This window comes from Asterias amurensis, chromosome 16 (genome assembly GCF_032118995.1).
Source record: "Asterias amurensis chromosome 16, ASM3211899v1".
Lineage (NCBI taxonomy): Eukaryota > Metazoa > Echinodermata > Asteroidea > Forcipulatida > Asteriidae > Asterias > Asterias amurensis.
In genome coordinates, this window is record NC_092663.1 from 16,436,428 (window position 1) to 16,462,882 (window position 26,455).

Consider the following 26,455-nt stretch of genomic DNA (forward strand, 5'->3'; position numbering starts at 1 on the left):
CAAAAATAAAACTCACCTAACAATTCAATACAAACCACTGACCACTTGAATTAACTGCTATTTTACTCTCCATCTGTGCTGTACACTGTAGTATTTATTCAAAAGTATTTAAACGAGGAAGTTTAAAAACTCAAAGGATACAACAAGTTGTAACCCCCTTGCTAAAAAGACCCTCAAACAGCGCCCTCGTTGAGGAAAAAGAAAGCAGATCATTGGATGATATTCGTTCCTGGTGCATAGTTATGAAAGTTGTCTATTGGCATTGAAAACACTGTTTAACATGTTAAAAGGAATTCACAATTATGTGGGAACTGAAGTGAACTCTGTTACATAGTTCAGTGCTATAAGGTATAGTTCAGTGCTATAAGTTATAGTTCAGTGCTATAAGTTATAGTTTAGTGCTATAAGTTATAGTTCAGTGCTATAAGGTATAGTTCAGTGCTATAAGGTATAGTTCAGTGCTATAAGGTATAGTTTAGTGCTATAAGTTATAGTTCAGTGCTATAAGTTATAGGTCAGTGCTATAAGGTATAGTTTAGTGCTATAAGTTATAGTTCAGAGCTATAAGTTATAGTTCGGTGCTATAAGTTATAGTTCGGTGCTATAAGGTATAGTTCAGTGCTATAAGGTATAGTTTAGTGCTACGTGTATAAGGTATAGTTCAGTGCTATAAGTTATAGTTCAGTGCTATAAGGTATAGTTCTGTGCTATAAGAAATCACATTCTCGAAATCAAATTCAATGGAAACTATTTCTCTCTCAAAAACTACGTTGACTTCAGAAGGAGCCATTTCTCAAAACGTTTTATACTATCAAGCTCTCCCCCTTTATGCTAATAAATATTTTAATCAATTATCAGCAGTGTCCACTGCCTTTAACCACTACAGGATGAAGTCTATATATCATCTTGCCCAACATCTTATATCTCTCAAGGTGGTATCAATGGGAGACTTCAAAACACTAGGTGGCAGCAGACTTACCAGCTAAAATTCCTTTACTTGCGTAGTTCTGAGTGTGCACATATTACATTGAACAATGAAAAGTCTGCCGCACCTAGCGTCAAAAAAGCGTCCGTTTAAAGTTCTGTTTGGTCAAGGAATCCACGTTGTTATAATAAATTGGCTTGCTGAGCAGCGTTGAAAGATTCACCAAATTGAGACCTTCCTTGAAGATGCAGATTTCAATTCTTGAAGATGCTCCTTCTTGTTTAGGTGAGTGTGAATGAGGAGTAGTTCTTGGTAGACATCTGAGGTCCTCTTCCTACAGTTGCTTGGTGACGAGCTCTCTCAACCATCTTATCAAAAGTCCTATCGAAACAAAAAGTATAGGATTTGAAGCATTGCATGGTGAGGTATCAATATATATTGGGTTTGCGGTAGTAGTCCCAGCCAATTTTCTATACCTTCCGCCTGGGTAGTAGTTAAAAAGCAGGACAGTTCTTTTCAGAACTGAGAAGTCTCCTGAACATCCGATAAACCTACTCCGCAGTAGTAGAATAAAGAAAGACAGTTCTCTAAGAACAAACTCTACCTAGCAAGTACATACACACATGGTGTTACCACAAACCAAATATAAATCAAAAAAATATTTTTCAAAATTTTTTGTAGAATGCTGTAGGTGATCCTTTAACCATTAGGTGCAGGATGCCATGTCAAAATGGAACACGCCAATTTTGTTTCTCTGCTAGAATGCGAGTTTTTTTTGTTTTGTTTTTTCATATCGGGGCCCAATTTACTGCCTCTGCTTACCGTTGTATTCTGCGCTTACGGTCACTATTCTCCGCTTAGTCACAGTGTAAGCACTCACCGAATTTCAGCGCTAGCTGTGTCGGAGAAGAATGCCTAGTAACGTGGAGTACAAACAAGCTAAATTTCAAGTTTGTCTAGATGGGTCTTAATTTCAACGACACTGCTTGACTGACCCCGTGTACTTCTCCCTAAACTGACCTCGCTGCTTAGCGGACTCCCTAGCAGCCACTCTAGATCTCATCATAGCATCTTATTATTATTCTTATTACTTACCCCGTGTACTTCTCCCTAATCTGGTCTCGCATCTTGGCAGACTCCCTAGCCGCCACTCTAGATCTCATCACGGCATCTTCCTTCTGAGCGGCCAGTGATTGACTCTTCATTTCCTTGTAGGCTAAATCCTCCTTAATGGTTTCTTTAAATATCGCATCATCCTCTTCAACCCTGTTCGGAAAAAAATTAAATAAAAACAAATTAAAATGCAAAAAATAATCACTGGCCTGACGATTCGACCCTAGCAGAATCTTTCTCGAAGGCTTAAGACTCTGCTAGGGTTGAAAAGTCGGGCCATTAACTTTTTTTAGCTTTTCTATCATTGGTCCTTTGGTTGTTTGCAACAGCTAATTCTGTTTTCTCACAAATTGAAGAGTAATAGTATTGAAGTGGCGTATCACTACCTGGTCGATTAACATAAGCAGGGCCCAATAACATGGCTCTTCTTACTTTGACCAAAGAATCGGCATTTAGCTGTAGCGGAGCTATAACATTTTTTTTTCATCATACAGACATAAAAAGTTTGATTTTAGATAAAAGTCTCCAATTTCTCATCACCATAAAAATGTCAGGTAGCCCTCACCTTGAAATGGCTGCCTGTGGCCTTATGATGTGAGGGATCTCTCATAAAATTGTTTAAAACAAATTAAAAAACACCGTCATCAACAAGGAGGATTCTAAGATATCAAAGACTGACCTTTTAATGAGTTCCTTGTGGGTGAGTTCTCGAGATCGTCTTGCCAGTCTGGCTTTACTGGCCTTAGATTGGATGGTTTCATTAGCCTGTTGGACAGCTCTCTGCTGAGACTGGACAAAGAACAAGAAAGCTGCGTGTCAGATTGGGTATAACAACTGTCTTTTACACTTATTGAATTTGCAATAGTTAAACTCTCTGATTACTATAGTGAATGCATTCCAGGTATGAGAGGCAATATGAGAAAAGTGGGACTTGATGCAGACTTAAGAAGCTTGACAGAGTTAAAGCCAGTTATATTCGGTCGCGTGATTGAAATTTTGACGCTTGATAAAAAAAATCAAGATTTCCATCGCGCAACCATCGCACAACCGACTATAAACCTACCTTTAGGTTCCAGGAGGTGAGTAGAGTCAGATGCTGAGCCAATTGGAATAGAAAGACTTATGCTTATCTTTGTTATACAGAAATTCATTAACCTCAAAAAGCTGGGTTCAAATTGAAAACAAAAATCTGACACTGACAATTATAAAGACATGGCTGGGGAGGGCGGCTTAATATTTAGTTCTCGTTACCATCAATGAATGATACTGTAAATGATTCTGCCATTGACGGATATCCTCGTCATTGCTCTGACGTAACTGACTGCTCTTCTCTTGCAACGACTCCTCCTTCTTTCTGTTACCATTGAAATAAAGAAAGTTATAAGAGTTGGTTTAATTTATTTAAACCGAGAAACTGATCCAAAATGTTGAGTTGTCAACCAATGGTTCTTTTCAGAACCAACACTAATCAAAAGAGATTTGCACATGGTGTTACCGCAAACCTCACCTAATTATACTCCATGTAAAGTTTCAAATCCTACCAACTCTCACTTGAAATGTATCTGTTTTCAATTATTGTAAAGCGCCCTCACCTGTTGACTTTGATCTCATGTTGACGAAGCCATTGTTGGTTTTCCAGGTTGCGTTGAGATTGGACGTGTTTTACCAAGATGGAGTCCTTCAAGTAAGTCATATGCTCTCTGAAAAACAAACGAATAAACCCTGAGGAATATTGCCCACATGAAGAAGGAGAACTTTTCCTGCTCAGAAATACTACCCAATTGAGGAACGAGATTTTGTTCTTTGTGATCAGATTCTACCCTTAAAAAATTGTCTCCACCAATGTTAGAAAACTGCAGTGTTGTAACACTTTGACTCAATACTTGTACTTGGGCCAAACTCAATACTCGAGTGGAAATTTACCAGCACTCGAAGTAGGCCTGGGCAACTAGTGAAATTTACTAATTGACTAGTCGCGCCTAAATAGACACATATACGCACTAGTCGTGACTTTTCATTCTCAAGATTCATTGTGGCAATTTTTGCTGCAAGTACAATAAAGTCAAATGCAAACTGAAATGATTGAAGATTTGTGTCACTGATTGGTTCACCAAACGGGTAGTCATGACTATAATTTTGTGGTGGTCGCGACTAATTTTTTTTTATCCTAAGAATCTTCTACTTACTCATTGTATTTATCTAGAGAAGTTTTCATCGATGAATGACGTATTTTTTCCTGCCTTTGTCTCTGCTTTTGTTCCTGGTGATGTAAAAAACAAATGCAAAATATGCATAAACTCAATTGGTCTTCGGAGTTGTGAGATAACTATGAAAGAAAAAAACACCCTTGTCACACGAAGTTGTGTGCTTTCTGATGCTTGATTTTGAGACCTCAAATTCTAAACTTGAGGTCTCAAAATCAAATTCGTGGAAAATTACTTCTTTCTTGAAAACTACATTACTTCAGAGGGAGCCGTTTCTCACAATGTTTTATACCATCAACCTCTCCCCATTATTCGTTACCAAGAAAGGTTTTATGCTAATAAATATTTTGAGTAATTACCAATAGTGTCCACTGCCTTTAATGACAAGCAGTTTCGATGTTGGCAGAGTCTTTCTCAAAGGCTAAATTGTGACAACACAACAAACTTAAACCAGGTATTATGGTTTGTAAACAGAAGCAAACAAGTGGAAAGAAATAAAGAGAGAGAGAGGGGTAGATAGTACCCCTGCAGAAAAGCACTGGATGAACAATAAAGACAGAGACCAGGCGGTGGTGGGGGTAGAGGTAACGGACTAGATAACCACAAGAGGTTAGAAACACAAAAAAACAAAATCAAAGGTGGGAAGAGGGAGAGAAAGTGATTAATTAGTGAATGAGGCAGACTTAAAATGAGTGTAGATGACAAAGCTGGGCAACATTGGGTCTCTGAACAGAGGTTTGATTTAATTCAAACAAACACGACCTTCTCATTAATAACTAATTTGGGAGTACACACACACCAAGAGACAGAGATAATAAAACTGAGAAAAAATGGGGTTGAGAGTCAAGTTGTTTATTGAAAAAAAAATTTGTTTAATGCTAACTTGAACGTTTCTTTTTTAAGGTAAATTTATCAGGAAGGAAGTTGCCAATAACAAAACTAAATATACATTGCCCAATGAAATACAAAATGGATGGATTAAAGAAGAAACACACCTACCTTGACCTGTTGGTGATCTTTCTCGTCTCTAAGCTGTTGAGCTTTCTCAAGACTGATGGCAACGTGTTGAGATACAGAGTGACGATACTCCTCCTCATCTTCTTCTCGTCTCCTTAAGGCTCTCTCTTGTCTCTTCTTCTTCTCCATCTCATTGTATTTCTTCTGCCTCAACTGATGATGCTGAAACATTAAGTAGGTTTTGTAAATACATTAAAGAAAACATGTAGGTCAAAGAAAGGAATTTTGAAGTGTAGCAGGGGAAGAGGTACCTTTAAGACCGGATCCATAAAAATGTACCTGTTACCTTGCATCCACTTCACATGGAAATTTGACATCAAATCTTACGTACATGTATATAAAACACCATTACATGCATGTCCAATATAAACAAAATGTGCTGCTGACAAAAGCACCTTGGAGTCAGACCAATCAAAACACAGATATAGAAAGCTTACATCACTGAATGTTCATCAAATGAAATCACTGTATCCATTGAAATAGTTGGACTGCAAGACCAATGCCTTTCTTTTTCTCTGCGGATATGGACAGGGTACAGACTAGGGAATGGGCTATTCTCAATCTCACTCTCTCTCAGCTGACATCTTAAGGAGGAGGTAAGAAGCTCAAGCGACTTTAAGATGGTTGTAAGGAAAGGTAAGATTTAGAGATTGCATAGTTGTATTTGTACCAGCAATGATTGTTGCTCCTTGACTAATCTCTCATGATGAATGTCTTGATACTTAATCTCCATCTCAGCGTCTAGGATTTCTTGCTTCTTCTCATGATGTCTCTGCTTCTTCTGCTGTTCCTATTTAAAGATCAACAAATGAATCAATGAATCAATCAATCAACGAATCAATGGATCAATCAATCAATACTCATAATAATAACAACAGGCATTTATAGCGAGCTCTCACACTGGGTGCCATAGCGCTTTATAAGAAACTATACAACAAGCAGAAAGTAAAGGTACTAAAAATGGGACAGATTCGTCCTTAGCTATCTACCATTGAACAGGAAAGTTTTGAGTTGTGTTTCTTGTAAACGAATTTGATGAGGGAGACAGTTCCAAAGGCATAGGGCGTTTGCGTAAAATGGATGATCCCATGCAGCAGGCTGAAGCTTTGGAACTGCCAACAGTGGACTGTCTGAACCCGGGCGGAGGCAAGGTCGCCAGGTTGGTAAATTCCAATGAGACTGGTGAGATATGTACGAGCAATATTGTGAAGACATTTGCATCAATGAATCAGTGAATCAATGAACAAATCAATCAGTCAGTCATTTAACACCGAGTAAAATGAAATCCTTTCTTTAGGGAAAAATTTCTCAAAACCCTCACACTTCATCTCATGATAAGTTAATAATCACTTTAATGTTAACGTTGCAGAAAGTGGCATCCATTCAGACAATCATGTCAGCTAACCTTCTTCTTCTGCCTGATCCAGTTTGAATCAGCCAGGTTCTTTCTTCGCAGCATCTCATTGTTGACCTTTGACCTCTCCTCGAGCTGCCTCTGCTCATCCCAAGCAAGTCTCACTTCTTGTCTCGTCTCCTCAAGAAGTTTGTCATCTTTGTATTTCCTTTCTAAAAGGTCCAAAATTTTCTGATCCTTAAAAAGAAAACAAAACATTGCAGATTGAAAAGGCGGCAAAATTTTATTTTATGTACAGTCAAGGACTAATTTTGTTTTGTCTGTTTTCCTTTCATTTTGTTTTTGTTTTACTGGGCCTTGAACACCCAGCATTTGAAGTCTTTATTATTATTTTTAATTGTGGAATGCCAAAGTTGCATTTGGAGACAGCTCTATTAAAGAAAGAGGCTAAGATGAAACATCCTTTTCATCTGGCAACTTACACCTGTTATCTCCATGTAATTCTTGTTCCAAAAAGTGGACCTAATTGGAACATGCACAAACCAGTTGCTGACTGCCCCAGGCAAGATAACTGCACACCCTTTAAGTTTCATGACCACAGAAATTCAATGTAAACAAACCCACTCAGTGAAAAGGATGTATATTTTTGATTGCCAATCCCTTTTGCTGATGTTTATCTGAAGTTTTTATGAATACTTCTCGTAAGAGAAGAGTTCTTTCCTTTAGAGACACCATGAAATGAGGCACCGGCTTGACCAGCGCTGAGGAACTACGCTCCTGTATGCTGGATCGAAACATCTAGACAAAGATCACTGGGCAGGCTCGAGCTACTACATGGCATTCGACTTGATGATGATTTATGAATAAAGTTATGAATAGAGTTACGTACCTGATTAGAGAGAATACTGGCTGTAGACATTCTACTCTTCTCGGAGTTTCTTGATGAGCAGGATGACTGTGGCCTCTCTTGAACTCTGACCCTTGACCTAGCAAGGGATGAGATTGCATTGGACGTACATGGAATGGGTCTCTGGTTTTTGGACGGAGTGGATCTCGACTGCTTGCCTGAGGAAGTGACGTGTGAGTTTGTAGATTCATGGGACGGCAGTCTTGATGTAACATCAAGTGAGGACGGTGATTTGGATCGGTTGATGGTGGAGTTTGTTGAACTCTGGCGTTTGATTGAGCTGATGTTTCTGCTATCACCCTGACCTATTTCAAAATCTGGGATAAGAGAAACAAAATAAACCATAAACAAAAGCCTTCAGGACTTCACTTGAGATCTTTTGAGCTTGATTTAAATTATGCTTGAAAGCTGCCAAGTGATGTTGACATCATAGGTACCTCCATCCTAGCATCACATGGCAAGGATCAGAATACCCGCTGGACCACTGGCTGGAGTCCTTTTTAAATCAGGAACGGCTTGTTTTTACCCCGCAACTGAACAAGTCTTAAAGTCAATTCTGCAGTAAACCATTCAGTAAAAAGTTCGGCAAGCATTTGACAAAAAAAGTTAAAGGAACACATTGCCTTGGATCGGTCGAGTTGGTCTTTGAAAAGCGTTTGTAACCGTTTTTTATAAAATGCATATGGGTAGAAAGATGTTGTAAAAGTAGAATACAATGATCCACACAAACATGCCTCAAAATTGCGTGGTTTTCTTTTTACCTCGTCGACTAACACGTCGGCCATTTATGGGGGTAGAAATTTTGACTCCCATAAATGGCCGACCGTGTTAGTTCGCACAGTAGAAGGAAAACCACGCAATTTCGAGGCAAACTTGTGTGGATCATTGTATTCTACTTTTAATACATCTGTCCAACCATATGCAGTATATAAAAAACGGTTACAAACGCTTTTGTTTTGACCAACTCGTCCGATCCAAGGCAACGTGTTCCTTTAAGGGAAACCCCTGCTAATAATACACAAACCAAACAGTACATTCATACAGTGTGTACCATTTCTCAAAAAGTGAATGAGTGGTATCACAAAAGTGCTAATACATGTAAGTGCAAAAAGTACAAGGGATGCAAACCTTTTGGATGAGTTGTCCTGGAATAACCCTGGTCGAGCTTCTTGGATTGATTGATGGAATGAGGCCTACTCTTGGTAAGTCTGGGAGTGGAATTCTTTGCATTGTGTTCATTTTCTTCTTCGATGATTATCCCTTCCCTCAGACGTCGACATTCTTTGAGGTTTCCTTCAAGAAATACAACATTAAATGAGTTTTGTGGGTTAAGAAGTATTTTGATTTATAGTTCTTGGGTACACAATATTAAAATAATTTACCGGTATAGCAAACTTTTAAAACTTGTTAATTTGTAAGTTATTTCAAGACACCAGTGACTACTCTGGCAAAAATTGTCAAAGATGCACAACCAGAAATGTTTTACCATAGATGTCTTGCAACCCTCAAGTCTGGGACCATCAGGAGGATGGAGGGTTACAATTATCGCAACTAGTTTCTGACATACTCACTTAATCGTTGTTGTTCTTGTAGATTGTAGAGCATCTTGGCATTACTCAATGGTTGACCCGTCAGGAGACATTCTTCTTCAAACTTCATCAGGTCCTTGTGTAGTAATTCAATAGGCTGAAATAATACAGAATCATAAATGTTATTATGTTGTTATTACTATCAATAAAAATGTCTGTAACATTGGAAGTGTGTTGTCTTTAAGACTTATTTTATTTTTTTTATTTATCAAAATGGGTTCTAATTAAGGATGTCTTAAATAATGTTAACTAAATCAGGTTAAATGTTTTCTAATTTTTAATTTGTATTGGAACTTTGCAAAGGGCACAACAGCAAAAGCACAGGGCATAACACAAATGGCTGTGGGTGGTGTGGGTTATTTTGAGGCCTGCTGCGTAAACCACATTTGAGCCTGAAGTTTTTTGTATCCGACAGGCACTTATTTGTTTTTGTTAATTTCCTCTTGCAAGGCCTTTACAACTGTTCAAACAATAACTGTTGTATATTCCATCACCCCTATGTATCGAGGAAAAAACTGATGTTTTGCAAGGGTTATTGCTAGGGTTAGGATTAGGCTTAGGAAAATTTATTAGGAGTATCCAAGCAGAGGGGTGTTACAATCAAACTGTCCGTTTCTGGCTGTATCCATTCTGTTAAATTTTCCAAACAGGCATGACAGGCAAGGATAAAATTTGACCTAAATTAAGTAGACAAAAGCAGCCAGTCAGATGGAATGGATATGTTCAAGTAATTAAACAAACCTGAACACCAAGATGAGTGCAAGCCTCCAGAGATCTCGGACTGGTTAGGATGTACGGACTACCATCAGCGTCTACACTCTCAAAGTTGTACAAGTCCAAATGAAGATTGTAACTGGATTCATTCCAATCCATCAGCGAGCGTCTTCCTTCATCCCAGTGATTTCTTAAAGTTGAAGACATCTTTCAATGTTTGTTCTGTATAATTGTTGAAAGTTTAAGTTGTTAGATTAAAAAAATATTTAACAAATTACTTTATTAAAAAAAAGAAGTTTGTAGTACAACCACAGAACTAGAAGTAAACAAAAAGAGTATATTAGCACACTGTTTAGTGAATAGACATGCTAGAATCTTTACTGCATGTCAATGTAATTGTAAGGTCTAGCCAAAAACTACAATTTAGAATAAAAAAATAAAAATAAAAAAAACAATTAACCATAGTTGCGAATAACGTATCCGTCCTCGTGTCGTCGGGGGGGGGGGGGGGGGGGGGTGGGTTATGTTATCGCAACTATGAACCATACTACATGTGGCTAGACTTGGTCTAGTTGCGATAGTGTAACCCTCCTCCTGACGGCGGAGGGTTTTGTTATCGCAACTAGACTTGGTAAGGTTGAATTTTGAAAATACTGTTCTTCAAAGTTGTATTTCAACCGTTTTCTTTTTCAAAAATTGATAGAGTTTAAATTAATAAAAATAATTGACAAAAATGTTAAACAAAAACAAAATTTTCAGCAAGATTCGAGCAGACCAACAGAACATGATTTTAAAGAGTGACAGCACAAAATGACTTAAAGTTAATGGGGAGCTACGCACGTAATTTTATACCGACCCAGTGTAATCACTTTTTTGTTCATCACAACACACACACTTAAACACACCAATAATGACAGCCGTGACACACCGGCCAGCTGAGACTAGGCTGGCTATTAATTCGCACTTATTTTAGCTCTGAAATACTGTAAAATACCCATTAATTTAAACACAACAAGAAACGTCTATGGTTTTTACCTTATCACATTTGTTCGTTGGCGTTTCGAGCAAGTTTGTCGGCAACATCAGAAGCTGCGAAGGTCATCAATTAATCAAATTTTGTGCCTTCAGAAATTTTACAATGTCAAAGGTCATGATGAAATAACTTTACCTAGCTGTGAAAATTTAAGTCATTTATTAAAATGTTTAACTCTTTGTATGCACCGAAATAAACTTTTAATATTTAATTGTATTATTTTAAGACAAAAAATGCAGCTCTTAATATTAAATAAATTATTTAAACTTAAATCTATAAAACAAATTAACAAAATTGTGCAAACTAAACAATATGGCTGCGCCCACGAATAAGTTGTCGGAAAGAAAACGCATCACACATAACCCACCACACACAGCACAGAAACTTTACATTAAATACCTATTGTTTTAAGGGAAAAATTTTACGACCTCGCCACTAACTTCCGGCCTGTTTTTTTTTTCTGGATGTATATACGCGGTAACCCTTCTTTTCAGGTTAGACAAAAATTCAGTGGTTTTGGAGTTAATTAACGGCGGATCATCATGGGATAAATTGGTGGCGACGTGCGGAAGATTATCCGAAACTTATGAAAGGCGTTCATTATTGAAGTTTCCGTATCCATCTTGACAATCATGATGATGATGATCAATATCATGTCATGTCCATGATCCGGCCCATATGACATGCATGAAATTAATAATGGAATGGATGGAATCCAGCTACACCACGCACTTTTTGGTCTTTTTCATTTTGCTAGTTAATAAATGAAATAAAACATTGTTTTGTAATGTAAAACAGTATCTAATTTACTCAAATTAGATATTCCTTTTGGTAAAAATGAGTGAAAAAGCGGTGGCAGGTAACGAACAGTTTCCCCGCTTGTCTTTGTTAATTTTTAATTATTATAAACTGATTTTTTTGTGAAAATGTAATCAAAATTTATAAAATTTCTATATTTTTTCCCCATTTATGTTATTATTATACATAGTTCAAACAATGATATGTAAGTATGCAATTACAACTTACAAGCATGGGACTACCTCAATGGTGCAAGCCATCATCAGCAAAACTTTTGATAAACTTGGAGTCGATCCTCTGTATGTAACTTGTAAGTGTAAACTAAACTAATAATTAGTGATAATTCTAAATTCAAAAATTGATCATCAAATTCTAATTCTTTTCTTGCTGAAGATTTTGAGAGCATCCTGACCATGTCCGGGGTTTGGTCTCGTCAGATTGTCTTAAGACTCTACAGACAACTTCTCAGAGAGGCAGAGACGCTCAAGTACACAGATCAAAACTTCTTCAGGAGGAGAATTCAGCAAGAATTTCGGAAGAACATTGCAGAGACAGATGAGGGCAAGAAGGTGAAACACGTCCAGGTACAATTTACAAAGAATTTTTACCTAAATTCTGAATAGGACGGTTTGTTGTCCCATGTTCTTTTACTAAGTGAATGGGAAAAACCTATTTTATATATCTTGGAGAGGGCAAGGCTATTTTCAGTTTTTAATGAAAGGCACTTCCGTAGGAAAATCTTGAAGACTATGTGGATCTTTGAAGGGGCACCAAGGCCAAAACCAGAGCACTCTGTGGCCATCGGTGATATTCCAAGACTGTGCCCAATTACACAGAGCTGCTTATAAGCACAAAAGTAGCTATAAGCACAACAAAATTATGCTTACCAGAATGAGATTAGCACTTCCAATAACATGTCACATGTACAGTTTTGACAAATATCCTGCTCATTTGTGCAAAGCAGAACAGCAGACAAATGTTTTCAGCAATAGTTAGTGGGTCAAATTTTTAATTGAAATAATCTCAATATCTGCATTTCCTTTATTGCAACAGAGAGGAAACCACATGCTTCAAACCAAACTCGGTGGCCTGGTGTGATACGGGTATCTTCCATAGTGGCAGGAAGCGACTGATAGTAACAATGCAACAGGATGGAATTAAAGACACCACAAACTTCCTACTGGTGGAGTGGTAGAGTCATGAATCAAAATCAGTGATGATGTGTGTAACTACTTAAAAGGCATTGACAGTTGACACCCAGCTAGTTGGGATATGCCACAGGAAGTTCATTAAAAATTCCATTCAAAGGGAAAGTATAAATGAGAGTCTCATTTTAAAAGGTTGGTTTTTTGAGATATCACTAAATATGCGGAGCAGTTAAGTCCACGCTCAAGGATAAGTCAAAATAGGAATTGGAACACACAATCTGAGAAGCGTTAATGCAGTAACGGTTCTCAGATTCAAATTTTGGGCCATAAAAACTTAATTTGTTATTTGCATAACCTTCTCAAATTCTGTGTACTTGTGTAAGCTGTTGTACGCGTAGGAATCATTCTAACAAATAGTTTTTGTTGCCATTATTTTAAAAGTGAGAACCAAACATATACCTTCCTTTGAAGTTATTGAAACCTCGCTATTTGGGATAGACCTACTGGCAAAATGAAATGCAGTGATAATGGTGCCATCTCTTAAAAAAACAAAAGATCATTGGACAAATTTTCAAGGAAATACTTTTAAAGAGTGAAACTGAAACAGTTGTCTATAAAATAAAGAAAACAATGTTTATTAAAATTCATATAACAGTTTCCTTAGTCAAAGTAAATACCTGTTGGTAATGTGATCTTATAATACTTTTCTTTAAAATAAATATGCACACAAAATGATGACAATAGTTTTAAAAAAAAATGAATTCAAATCTATGAAGAACAATACTTTCGGTAATGAGTACAAATACTGACAGTGGCATCTTTCAAAATGTTGCTTTGTCTTACGTGATATAAGTTTTCGCACAATTGTTATATTGAGTAATGCCAAGCTCTTTTCACTTTAATAGATGGTTATTAGAAACTTTCCTACATTTTCCTGTGTATGTGGAATCTAGAAGTGAAAAATTGCTAAGCAGATCCTTTGTGAGATGAGAGTTCAATGACCGACTCCTTGTAGACTCCATCCCTTTTGGTGAACAAATAAAAATAACTCACTTTGCAAATTTGTCTTCAATGCTTTCTTTTCAACTGGAAAAATAAAGTAATTTCCCCAGACTTTTCCTATTACCTACAGTAGGCCTATAGACCATGTGACCTACATAATGACATCACCATTCACCACATGCTTGGAAAATAACCACAGAGCGTAGACTTCCTGCAGGCGTGATTTGTACACAGCCCAACACGGTCTGATTTTTATGAACTGTTGATATAATTACGAAGAAAGGGGCACATCTCAAAACTTGTTCAGCTGTTTAGTTTTATTACCCTGAATTTATATGAAGTTATAACACAAGGTTGAACATTTCCCATTTGACCAGTGCAGTGTCTTTCCTGCCAAAAAGCTCTGAAATGTCAAGGTTAAATCTTTTTGTTGTAAAGCAAAGGTTATATGGTTTATTGACCCCTTCCACAAATTGGAACAAACTTCTGCACAATACGCGTCTACCATTCGTCTACCATTTCGGGAGTTATTTCTTATGTGTTCATTTTGACACCCACAATGTGGGACAGGATATGTGAAAGTTAGTGCATCTTGCATCGACCTTGGCCCAATTTGATAAAGCCTGTGTTTAGGCACAAAAATTTGTCTAAGCACAGAAAAGTATTGCTAAATGGAATCAGCTACCAGCCAAAATTACATTAAGTTGACAATGCTGTGACCGGTGCCCAACTCAAATTTTGCTTCGCAAAGAAATTTACCGAGCAGTATTTTCTGCTTAACGAGATTGGGTTTGACATATGATAATTTTCACATTTTCGCTGATTATACAGCGACTGATTTCTGACTCGATAATGATGCGTTTAAATGAAACCGATCTCTCTGTATGACGGTGTCAATCGTTCTATCATGGTAATACACTGCTACGAGAACGAAGTTATACACACAGTCAACACACAATAAAGCCATCGCTAATGACGTGAAACCATCCCCTGCTCTAACCAGTAGTTCCTGACCACTAAAACACATCAACCCAACGCCGAGTATAAAACACTCTAGCAGTATCTCCGTCACTAACGTACTGATGATGCAGATTCTGATATCGCTGTATAGGGGCATAACCTCGGCCCTAAGTTCACGAAGAGTAGCTTTCCTCTTATCGAGTTCATGCAGGAGGCCATTCTCGCTCGAGAAAGATCGTCCAATTCTCTGCTCGAGACTCCTTAAGATCAGCCCCATACTGCCTTCTGTTTCTTTGACTTTTCTTATAAGCTCTCGGTAGATCGGTAAGTTCCGCTCTACATAAAGCGATTGTGAAACTGGAATTGAGGTTACGATGAGTTCAAGAGTGTAAGTTGGCGTGTGTCGACTGTTGAAGACGCAAGTGATGATATTTACGATGAATAGAATAAAGAGGAAGATCCGTGCGAGATTGTTGATGTACACGGTACTGTTTGAGATCCATGTCAGATCATCGCTATTGGAAATACATTGGCAACGCTTGACGGCGGAGGCTACTAAATTACAGAGGAACTCTGTTGTCTTACGACCTGTAAGAAACAAAAAAAACAAATAAAAATGAAACCACAATATCAGTTACCTCAAAAAACATAATACATTGGCACAAAAAAATTAAATAACAAAACTACTGAAATATTAAGTATTAATGACACAGTTTCTTTACAAAACAAGGTGAGATGTCATACCCGAAAATTATAACCAAATTGTTCTTACTATGTTTTTCAGAAAATGTGTCTCGTGTGGCCATAGTTTTCACTCATTCAAGCAAATGTAATCAGACTGAGGCTGGGATAAAGAAAATAGACTGGTTCCTTTGTTTGCACTGTGAATAATTGTAATTGTCATTTATTGGTCATTCAAGGAATCTTCAGAACACTTGGAACCACACCAGGGCTCAACCTCATTTTGTGCTTTCTGTGCAAATTACATTTCATAGCACTGCTAACCAAAAGCACACAAAAAGGCGTGCTAATCTTACAGTGCTTACGGTACGAAAATGAATAAGTTATAATGCAAATCTATAGTAAACATGCAAGCTGGGCTCCTAATTGTCTTGCTAACCTCTGAAATATGCTTTGCTGTAGCAATTTTTTTCTGCTATTTAGCAGGAAAGTTTGTTTACCCTATAAGCAGTGCTATGAGATTGGCCCCAGGACAAAGGTCAATAAACTATTACGCACATAATAAACACTGGAATGAACTATACTACAGTCCCAAAATTGACATTTGTATTTACTGGATTATACACATTCCTAACCCAAGGATTATTGATCTCAACCATTCATCCTTTTTGTTTAAGTATAAGGAAGCGTTTCCTGAAAAATAAAACTCGGGAAAACAAATAAACAAAGTATGTTTACAATTGCACACAATCAATCAAGCAGCCTAAAATGACAGAGTACAAGGTTGTCGCCAGGAGAATTTTAGAAAATGTAAACTCAAGTATCCGCATTTTGTTTTTTTTTCCTGTAAATAAGTTACTCAAAATTATTTTTTCTTCCAACCAGTTCTCGGAATAAGTTCATGATTGCAAATGTCAGTAATTTTTTTATTTTATGTTTTACAGTAAACTTGGGCGTAGTCCCTGGCTATTTTGTAGTTATAGGCAATGCTTCTGACTGCCCCCCCCCCTCTCAAACAAATATACAAACAAAACAGGAATTCCACCAAAGTAGAGCTAGAAAGCTCAGTTGGTAGAGAGTGCCGGATGCTTATCTAGAGGTCACAGGTTCAAACAAAACTCTAGTCAATGTTCTATTTGTTCATCTTCCAAATACATTTCAGCAAACCAGTTCTTTTCAAAAGATTTCATCTCCAAAGAAGATATAACCTACCTTTTGATGTAGCGTCAAGGCTTGAGGTAGAATTCAGTGTCTGGACTTCAAAGCTGGATTTCAGAAGTAAATCTAAGTCATGTTTTGGTTTGGACGATATTGACGTCACTGAACCATCAGATAGCGATGTTAATCTCCCAGTGCAGCATCCCTGCTTCTTTGTGAACTGATCATAAACAAGATCTTCATGGGAAGTTACATCTTGTACCGACACAGATGAGAAAGATGACCCGAATATTGCATCAGTCCAGCCATTGGTAGTTTGTTTACTTTCCTGGGTTAAGCCTTCAGGATTATAGGTGGCAGTTTTCAGTTCCTCATCCGTTAAGATTGGCGGCACTATAAACGAAGATAAGGGAATCGTATCTGCAAAATGAAAACATTAGAAATCAATAACAATAACATACACTTCAATAAAGTGTTTTGGCGATCAACAGTTTACTTCACCATGTTTTCTTTCTTTCTTTCACTTAATTCTTTGAACTGTTTTTAAAGTAAATGACCCCCCCCCCCCCACTACTCCAGCCCATCTCCTCAATTGACAACTTTAGTTCAAGGGTGGCCCAACTCATAAAATATGCGGCTTTGTTTTTTGTGAACTAATAAACTTTGATCCAAGTGGGTGTAAAGGTTTTTGTTTTATTTGACCAAGAAACACCAATGACATTGACCTCTTTGTCCTGTCTCAATATTTAAACACTTGTAAGATAAGTATCAGAAGATATGACGGCTGTTTTATGCCCAAAGTGTTTTTATTCCTAGTGATTTCTAGTGCCACAGTTGTTGCTTCCAGCAGATGAGAAGCACTAGCAAAAGTTTAAAAACACGTTTTTGAAGCTTGAAATATTAGGAATGGAAGTTCAGCTTTCTCATAGAGTTATATATAAGAACTAGAGGGCGCACGAGTGATGCTTCATGCGCAAACGCCGTGGGACCGCAAGATGTCAAGCGCGTCATTCTGCACGCGCGTCGAATATAAAATACACATTTGAGTTTTTTTTTATTGAAGGCTCACGCGATGCTGTTTGATCAACTTACAAAATGGCCGCACAAACACACGCTGTGAGATGCCAGTTTTGTCAACTTAGAAAATGGCCGCCTGCGTGCATGCCGGGGCGCGTATATAGGCCAGTGCGCCCTCTAGTTCTCATATATAACTCTATGAGCTTTCTAGACTGTGGAATCAATCTGAAAGAAAATTGTAAGTTCACGCTGAGCCTACAAAATTTCAAAACACACAAAATTTAACTAGTTTACGCTGAGCCTAAAAAGTATAAAAAAATACGAAATTTAACTAGTTTAATTATCCTATTGGTAGAGAATATAACATGCAATGAATTGTGTTCTTGAAGGGGCACAGCAGTATTCCTCTGGTAAGGGGCATTTTGTATTTCAGTTCTCACAGTTTTGTTTATGTTAGCCTTTTTGTGTCTGATTTGCACTCTCCACCAACAATCAAGCACCCTTGGCTTTACTCCTAGAACTATGAATGAGGTTTGTCCGCTGAGACGATAGCGGATCGAACCTCATAGACCTTTTCGCAAATACTCGGGTGTGCGCGTAAAGCTTGGAATTAGGCGCATTGTGGTCTAGCAGGTGATCAAATTTGATCCATAGCTATCCCACAATGCACCTCATTGAACAGTTTGCGCTTGCGCAATGGTATTTGCGAAAAAGGTCTATAATCCTTGGAGTACCTTGGCTTAACGCCCTCAGTCCTTACTTAAGGATCCTTTAGAGTTACCAATGTAAACATAAACGCAAATATACAGTGTGAAAAGGGCTTAACAGTAACAATGTTCTTCTAACCTTGCGTTAAGATGTTAGTTCCTGTTGTCTTTCCACCTTGTCCTTCCTGTACTGTTTTTAAGAGGGCTTGGACTAAGACAGAGAGGCAATCTACTCGATCACATTCTTGAAGCGCCTCCACCAAGTCTTGAACCGACCCATCCCATTCATTCAGAGCCTCTAAGGTTGGTCTCATACACCGACTCCCCCAGAAACGTACCTGGATTTTTAAAAATTGAATGCGTTAAATACATTTTAATTTCTCAAATATTGACATCTTTAATAAAAAGAAGTATTTATTTATTAGTGTAGTCTGCAACAACTTGGACCAGTAACTTGGGGGGGGGCATAAATTAATAATTATATCAACTATACCATTAAACAAGATTGAGAAAATGGAATAAGCTGTTACTACTACGACCTTTAGTGTGAATGCAAAACAAATTGTTGATGGATTGACATTTCAACCCTAGCAGAGTCTTTCTCGAAACGTCAAGCAATTAACTATTTCTTTTTTGCAGGCAACCGAGATTGTAACATCTCACAAAAACTTTGCTTGCACTGTATATTACTTTGTCCAAATTCCTGGCTGAATGTTAAGAAATGTTTTAAATAGTATGTTCAAGTTCACACTGTGAAGTTAGTTATTATTTCAGGCACAATAATCAACACAAACAGCATACTGTTGGGGTTAACTTAAATCTCGGGCAGAAATTGTTCTATATGTAGGACTAGCATGATCAACAGTGAATGTTATAGTTGGGAAACTTATCGTCTTGCTGTTTATGTTTTAATTTTTATTCTTTTTTCAACTAAATCATAAGAAGACGTAATAAAGACTAAGAGTAAAAGTATGCCACGTTTATATTTTTCTAGATTTAATTAAGTATACCTGTTCAGGTGGAAACCCGAGCAGTTCCAGCACCATTCGGTAGTCATTTTGACCAAGCGTTTGTTCAACATCGAGCAGCGTGGAAAGCTGTATAGTAGTGCGGTAGAAATGTGGCAGCTTCCGGTAGGGTGTCTTGCCAAGTGACTGCACCGACATCGTCGTGTGGTGTGATGACTAAACAAGCTTCCGAGAAGGACCAACTCACAGAGCGGCACACAGGCAGTCACAAAATCATGGCGAATTGTCCACGGCTACAGTCGAGACATTCTTGTATCTATCTCAATTCCTGTTCTGTGCTCGGTCACTTTTTAATTTAAAACAAACATAACTTTGCTAACTGTTTGTTGCTAACTGTTTGTTGCTACTCTTTGCTGCCTGGATGTTTTGCGTCTACATCGTTCGTGGATGGTTCGTGCATATTTGTGATGTGTGGATGTGAGAACAAGTCAATAGGTTACGAGGTCAAGATGTCACGCGCATAGGGAAAACCCCCGGCATGACGTCATCAGGGTTTGCTCAATCACTCTCTCAGCTAGTGGGGAGAAACCGCAAACTTTTGTCTCCTATTAACCCATCAAACACCGCTTGATTATTAGGCTACGGTGATTCACTACAGTTCGGAGAAAGATATGTCAAAGCTCAAAGATAATTTTAGACAACTTCTTTTGAAAGGAAGCAAAGTTCAATGTAGTAATAAACTTGCCTTCCGCTGGCTCACAAGGACAGCCAATCATGCTCCCACAGTGATATCACGTGCTGTGTCGATAACCTCTCCTACGTGCTGGTGTGTGGGGTATACTGGAATGCGGACATCCGCAATGGAGCATGGAACTCAATGGCACATAAAAAAATGGGGGGGGGGGGAGGGTGGTAAGGTGGGCCAAGTCGTACAAGGTCCAAGGTTTTGGGTTATAGACTAACGAATTCCTCGAAGTGACGTGCATACCTCGCCCTAGCCCCATAAAATGTCAACTGACGCCCCCCCCCCCCTCCCCAGCGTTATACAGGACTTCGACCACAACAACCACAACAAAACAACAACAGCAACAGCAGCAAAAACAACACTCACTTATTTTCTCAAAATTTCGCGCTTTTTTCAATATTAGAATTAGCTTGGGACGAGAGAATGCAAAAACTTTATTATAGGTACATTCACCACAAGAGGGCAGTAAACAACTAGTTGCAAGAGTCCGTATTATTAAAGACAGTGGACACTATTGGTAATTATTCAAAATAATTATGAGCATAAAACCTTACTTGGTAACAAGTAATGGGGAGAGATGAGTAGTATAAAACATTGTGAGACACAGCTCCCTCTGAAGTGGAGTACTTTTCAAGAAAACGGTAATTTTCCACGAATTTGATTTCGAGACCTCAAGTTTAGTTCTTTAATAGTTATCTCGCAACTCCGACGACCAATCAAGCTCAAATTTTCACAGGTTTGTTATTTTATGCGATTGTGTGTTATTTATTTTTCTTTCTGTATTGCATGTATTCAAGTAGAATTTCCTACATGGTGGGGAAAAAAAAAATGAATTGAATTGAATATGTTGAGATACAGCAAGTGAGAAGACTGGTCTTTGACAATTAACCAATAGTGTATAGTGTCCACTGGCTTTAAAGGAACACGTTGCCTTGGATCGGTCGAGTTGGTCTTTAAAAAGCGTTTTTTGACCGTTTATTATAAAATGCATATGGTTAGAAAGATGATGTAAAAGTAGAATACAATGATCTACACAAATATGCCTCGAAATTGCGTGGATTTCTTTTTACCTCGTCCAAAAACACGGTCGGCCATTTATGGGAGTCAAAATTTTGACCCCCATAAATGGCCGACCGTGATAGTTCGCGACGTAAAAAGAAAACCGTGCAATTTTGAGAGATACTTGTGTGGATCATTATATTCTACTTTTTAAACATCTTTCTAACCATATACATTTCATAACAAACGGTTTCAAACGCTTTTTATAGACCAACTCGTCTGATCCAAGGCAACGTGTTCCTTTAAATGCTTGGGGGGGGGGGGCACACGTCAGTATTGTGCAGCATTCTATGTTGAAAAAATGTTAGCCATTATCCTTCCAATTGAGGTTAAGGACTGTGGATTAAATGCAGACCCTTTGTCTCGAAGTCCACATTTTTCTAGGTCTAGATGTATATTGAATAAGACTTAGAATGTTTGTACATCGTGACCTATAAATCAGCAGAGACCGTACGCAAAGAAGACTGGGGCGCCAGTTAACATTCATTTTACACTTTGCTCGCTGTAAGAAAAAGAAAAAGAAAAAAGATGAATAACCGAGGCGGCATTATTCCTGCAGACATGTTGTATTAAACCAAACTGACAAGAAGCAAATAAACCACAGTGGAGTTCGCAAAACCAATAGCCTCCATGGTCGGCTCAGCCCTTGACTGTGTTTTGATACATTATTTGAAGTTCGTGAAGTGTTATTACTGTGATAAGAGTAATGACAGTTGCCTACTTTAATACAACATTTAGTCGATCACTGTCGATTTTTGACGAGATCCCACACTGGGGAAATTGCTGGCCTAGATTCAAAGAGATATGCCTTCAGACAAAATCACTAAACATGTTATATGTAGCAACAATATTTGATTAAAAATATTAATAAAGAATCAAGACAAAGCTTTCGCCAAGGAATCTCCAATGGTTGACAAAGGGCGCCCTCACTTAGTGAAGTCTTCTTGGATGACTTTGTTGGGGGGGGGGGGGCGATTTTGACAGGGGCGACTTTGCTTTGGGCGACTTGTAGTGGGCGACTTTGCTGGGTGACAAAATACTGGTATTCGTTGCCGAGAATATCAGCTTCTCACAATTTTTAAGGGTTTTTGGTACTTTTTGTAGGTCACAAAACACAATGTCCAAAACCTACAGCACCTTTTACATCAGCAAGTACTATTTTAAGGGAAGATTTCTACTATCATTGTCAAACTGTGTTACTGTAAGTTTCATGTAAATCTTTAGTAAGACGTGGTACAAAAAGTATCGGCACCCTCTTTAACAACTCTACAACCATTGAGATAGACAGGATAGTGAAATTACTACAAATTGTTTTAAAAGCCGCCAACATTAAAACCTCAGCAGTCTCTTCGGATTGCACAGTCGATCTCCTTTTAACCGGGCAGCGTAGTTGTCATGAAATTGGTATTTTCATCACCCTCCTCTGAAACACCCTGGCCCCGCCCCTGTCAATATTGAAGTAGGTTTGCTTTTAAACCCATCTGTTTGACGACTTGCAGTTGTATTTATTCTGGGTCTGTTCCTTCGTATTTATTGATGAAAGATCTTACATCTTGGCATTGAATATTTACTGAGTAAATTACGCGTGCATCTAGAGACAGACATTCATTTTCAATTTCAATTTCTCTTTCAGGCCTTTGTTGCAGTCATCTTGGTATTCTCCAATAAAATCAATGTGACCAAACCAAGACTAAACGGAGAAATAGTCTGGTTCCTTTTTGTGAAATGAATATAAGGCCGTGTCCGAAACGGCGACTTCGGCTACAGCTACGGCTAGATCGCGCGCGTCTGCCTATTCTTCAACACTGGTAGACGCGCTGATCTAGACGTAGCTGTAGCCGAAGTCGTCGTTTCGGACACGGCCTAAGCATCCATTACTGTTATTGGATACAGGGAACATGACCAATATGGTGGCAGAATGATGAAGGCCTATGGTGATGGGCGCACTCTGTCACTCTGACAAAGTGTGAAGGAGCGGGGGGGGGGGGGGGGGGGCTATTCTCACACCATGTAACCCCCTTTTCATGACATCTAAATATCGTTATCTAAATCCGCTCGACTTTTATATGAAAAAGGGAGTTACATGTTGTTCGATTATTCCAGTCATGTATAATAACATTGTTTTTCTCCCAGTTCAGTTTTGCTGTCCATTGTATTTCAATTCTGCTTATGTTTTGTATACACCTAGTTTACTCTTCGTGTTTGTTGTGAATGTCACTTTTCAACTTTCGAGAAAGGCTCTGATTAGGGTCAAAGTGGCCAGTCATTAACTTTTTTGTTTGCATTTATACCACAGGTCTTTTGGTTTGTAAGCAGATTGCTTCAGCTAATTCTATTTCTTTATGAAAGAAAGAAATGTCAAAGACCATTAACTTTACTTGGTGCATCCCAACATGCATAGATAACATACCAGTGGAAATTTGGGCTCAGTTGGTCATCAAAGTTGCAAGAGAATAATGAAAGAAAAACACCCGTGCATGCTGCAACAAAAATGTTTGAGTTTTCAAATGCCCTATAAAGGCTTCAGGCCTTTCTTCGAAAAAATAAAAAAATAGACCAGTAATACGATTCTACATTTCCGCGGTCAGTTTTTAATTTAAATGTCAGATTTGACGGATTTGAGGACGGTCAGAGACACGATTCAGAGGGTTATGTTACCAAAAGACGAGTTGTCCAACGGCGAAATCTGATATTTGGAGGTAAATTATGGATTTAAGACCGGTCTACTGCTTTGTAAACCAACACGCTAAAACAAGTTTCTTGGATCAAGCCGAGAACACGTTCACATGGTTAGACTAATATATTTCCGCTTAGCACGATCAAACAAACTTAGCGGATGTGCCAAATAGCCACTCAAAAAGATGTACAATTTAAATTAACCGGTTTCTCTGGAAATGTTGTCAAGAAATTTAACAAAACAGGTATAGTTACCTAATGACATTGATTCCTATGAACTGTATAGCATAAAGAAAGAGGTCAAGCTAGCTTTACCAAATAGCCACTTAAAATGATGTTTATTTTAAAACTGGTTTCTCAAGAACCGTTGTCAATTAGATTTCCCCCAATAATTAACTGATGACAGTGATTCTCTTAAAAGCTTTCAACGAGCAGAGTCAGACGTAATCTGTCATTGAAATTGCGATTTTTCACAAGCCCCTAACTAAAACATTGCTTTGTAAAATGAGACAAACAACTGATGGTGAACTCTATTAACTGTTATGGAACAACTTAGCAGTTACTCAAAATAGTGGTTATAGCATAAAAACTTACTCGGTAACGAGCAATAGAGAGCTGTGGTATATGTTTAAAACATTGTGAGAAAAGGCTCCCTCTCAAGTAACGTAATATTTGAGATTTTTTTTTATTTCGCACTTAAATAATAAAACAGCTGAAGCCTTTTATTGTGCATCTGAAATCACATAAATTAATGCAACAAGGGTGTTTTTTCTTTTATTATTCCCTTGCAAATTCGATGACCAATTGAGCTAAAAAAATCACAGTTTTGTTATTTTATACGTAAAAAAAAGTTGGAAAACACCAAGTGCCTTTAAGCGATCACAGGTCTTCTGTCCGATTCGATTTAATTTTGGTTGATTGATAGCAACGTGTCACGTTGTCCGAAAACATTGGTTGTTTAGCGATCACTCTGGCGTAACCAGATATTTTCATTTGAAAAGGGGGAGGGGCAAAAAGCTTAGTATATTTACCTAAATAATATAGGTTGATATATTTTGTATCTGTAATGTATTTATTTCTTATGAATCATTGAGTTATGTGGGTTGGAGAAGCTACCGTTATAAGTGAGTCTATAACTGGCTAAACGCAGCGTTCACAACCTAGTGCAAGAAAATAATCAAAATCTCGCGAGAGTTCCTTCTACTCTTATAGTGGGTGCGTTCGATCAGCTTCCCTGGGTCGACCTCGATGTGGCGTATTTAATTTTTTTCCAGGACGAACGTGGGCACATAATTACCTTACGTTCGTCCTGGAAAAAATAAAATACGCCACATCGGGGTTGACCCAGGGAAGCTAATCGAACGCACACATAATGAGTGGGTCAACAGATTCAAACGTTCAAAGATTTTTTTGAATTGACCCATTTTTACAACGCACTGCGCACTAGTGTAAGCCAATTTGAGAGTCAAATTAACGTATACAAAGGAAGTGACTCCCCAAATGATGGAAATTGTTGACGCACATTGGTGCAGAAGTGTGTTGGTTCCAAAGAAACACCATCTTCCTGCTAGTTTGTTCACAGAATTAAGAACAACATTTTATTGCAAACCATGTTCTCAGTTAAGATCGAGCCTGCAAGTCAATAGCCTTGTCCAAGGCTCTTTACGCAAGCACCGGCCCGCTCTGAATTCACGAACTGCATAATATTGCGTGGGTCGAAGCATGGTTTGGGGTCGAAGCAGGGTTTTTAGAGGTTTTTCAACCTCGTATACAACCATGTACAACGAAGCCGAGTTAGAATCTGGTGCGGCTTCGTTTGTACGAGGTTCAAAACCTTGAGAACCATGCTTTGACCCCGCGGTATCAAGTACTGTACACAGTATACAGTGACAGATGTATCTAGCGTAAAGAGCCTTTGACAAGGCTGGCAATTTATGAGTAATTTAAGAGTTATTTTCAAAACGCAGTCTTAAAAGAGTAACTTACTGTTCATGGAACTTTTGTAAACATTGAACTCAAAAGTCCAACGTCTCTGAAGACGCGGAACAAAATGATGATTTCTGGTCATCTACAAGGAAAGCCCAATCAACCACCTCGCCAGATTTAGAAAAGCAAAAGAGGAACCTAGTGGGGCATGGGTGTGTTCAAGAAGTGTGAAAATGGGGAGGGTGTCGTAAAAGTTATATGAAATGCATGGTGGACACCTATAGGAATATACTCAACTGATTCAAGCTTTTAACATCTCTTATGATTCAAGCTTGCTCTATGGTCCAACCGCTAGAGCAAGGTTCACCATGCAAAAGAGGAACCCAGTAGGGACATGGAAATGCATGATGGACATTACAAGAACCCGCTATCAGGAATATACTCAACTGATTCAAGCTTGCTCTATGGTTCAAACACTAAAGCAATGATTTAGGCCTATACTGGCCTAATGAAATGCAAAACCCAGTGGGGTATGGGTGTGCTTTCAAGAAGTGTGAGAAAAGGGAGGGTGTTGTGTTCGGTGAAATGCATGATTGTCACCTCAAGAACCCGCTGTAGGCCCAACTGATTCAACCATAAAGAGCGAAGCTTGCTCTTTGATTCAACTATAGAGTAAGGACACACCGACTGTGCCCTAATGACATCGTTGTCTTCACCCTGCCGTGAAAGACGTCCAACGAACGGGGTGATATCA

General features: G+C 38.3%; 3 protein-coding genes across 3 annotated transcripts; 1 reads left to right on the forward strand and 2 right to left on the reverse strand.

The window, feature by feature from the left end:
• Nucleotides 1–10,958, reverse strand: LOC139948775 (uncharacterized). The gene is made up of 14 exons (XM_071947095.1): nucleotides 10,859–10,958; nucleotides 9,851–10,045; nucleotides 9,092–9,206; nucleotides 8,649–8,813; nucleotides 7,503–7,837; nucleotides 6,665–6,850; nucleotides 5,930–6,049; nucleotides 5,242–5,421; nucleotides 4,225–4,298; nucleotides 3,631–3,738; nucleotides 3,290–3,392; nucleotides 2,718–2,827; nucleotides 2,021–2,191; nucleotides 1–1,306 (listed from the first exon to the last, which is right to left on the reverse strand). Exons 2-14 carry the CDS (start codon nucleotides 10,028–10,030, stop codon nucleotides 1,207–1,209), a joined length of 1,947 nt encoding a protein of 648 aa, XP_071803196.1. The 5' UTR covers nucleotides 10,031–10,045; nucleotides 10,859–10,958; the 3' UTR covers nucleotides 1–1,206.
• Nucleotides 10,959–11,590: 632 nt separating this feature from the next.
• On the forward strand, nucleotides 11,591–14,576 carry LOC139949044 (mitochondrial ribosome and complex I assembly factor AltMIEF1-like). Its single transcript, XM_071947444.1, has 3 exons — nucleotides 11,591–11,715; nucleotides 12,048–12,238; nucleotides 12,708–14,576. The coding sequence occupies exons 1-3, from the start codon at nucleotides 11,694–11,696 to the stop codon at nucleotides 12,750–12,752; spliced, it is 258 nt and encodes an 85-aa protein (XP_071803545.1). The 5' UTR covers nucleotides 11,591–11,693; the 3' UTR covers nucleotides 12,753–14,576.
• A 48-nt stretch (nucleotides 14,577–14,624) lies between these two features.
• LOC139949043 (uncharacterized) lies at nucleotides 14,625–19,806 on the reverse strand. The gene is made up of 4 exons (XM_071947443.1): nucleotides 19,338–19,806; nucleotides 18,467–18,665; nucleotides 16,658–17,023; nucleotides 14,625–15,352 (listed from the first exon to the last, which is right to left on the reverse strand). Exons 1-4 carry the CDS (start codon nucleotides 19,491–19,493, stop codon nucleotides 14,628–14,630), a joined length of 1,446 nt encoding a protein of 481 aa, XP_071803544.1. The 5' UTR covers nucleotides 19,494–19,806; the 3' UTR covers nucleotides 14,625–14,627.
• Nucleotides 19,807–26,455: the final 6,649 nt, after the last annotated feature.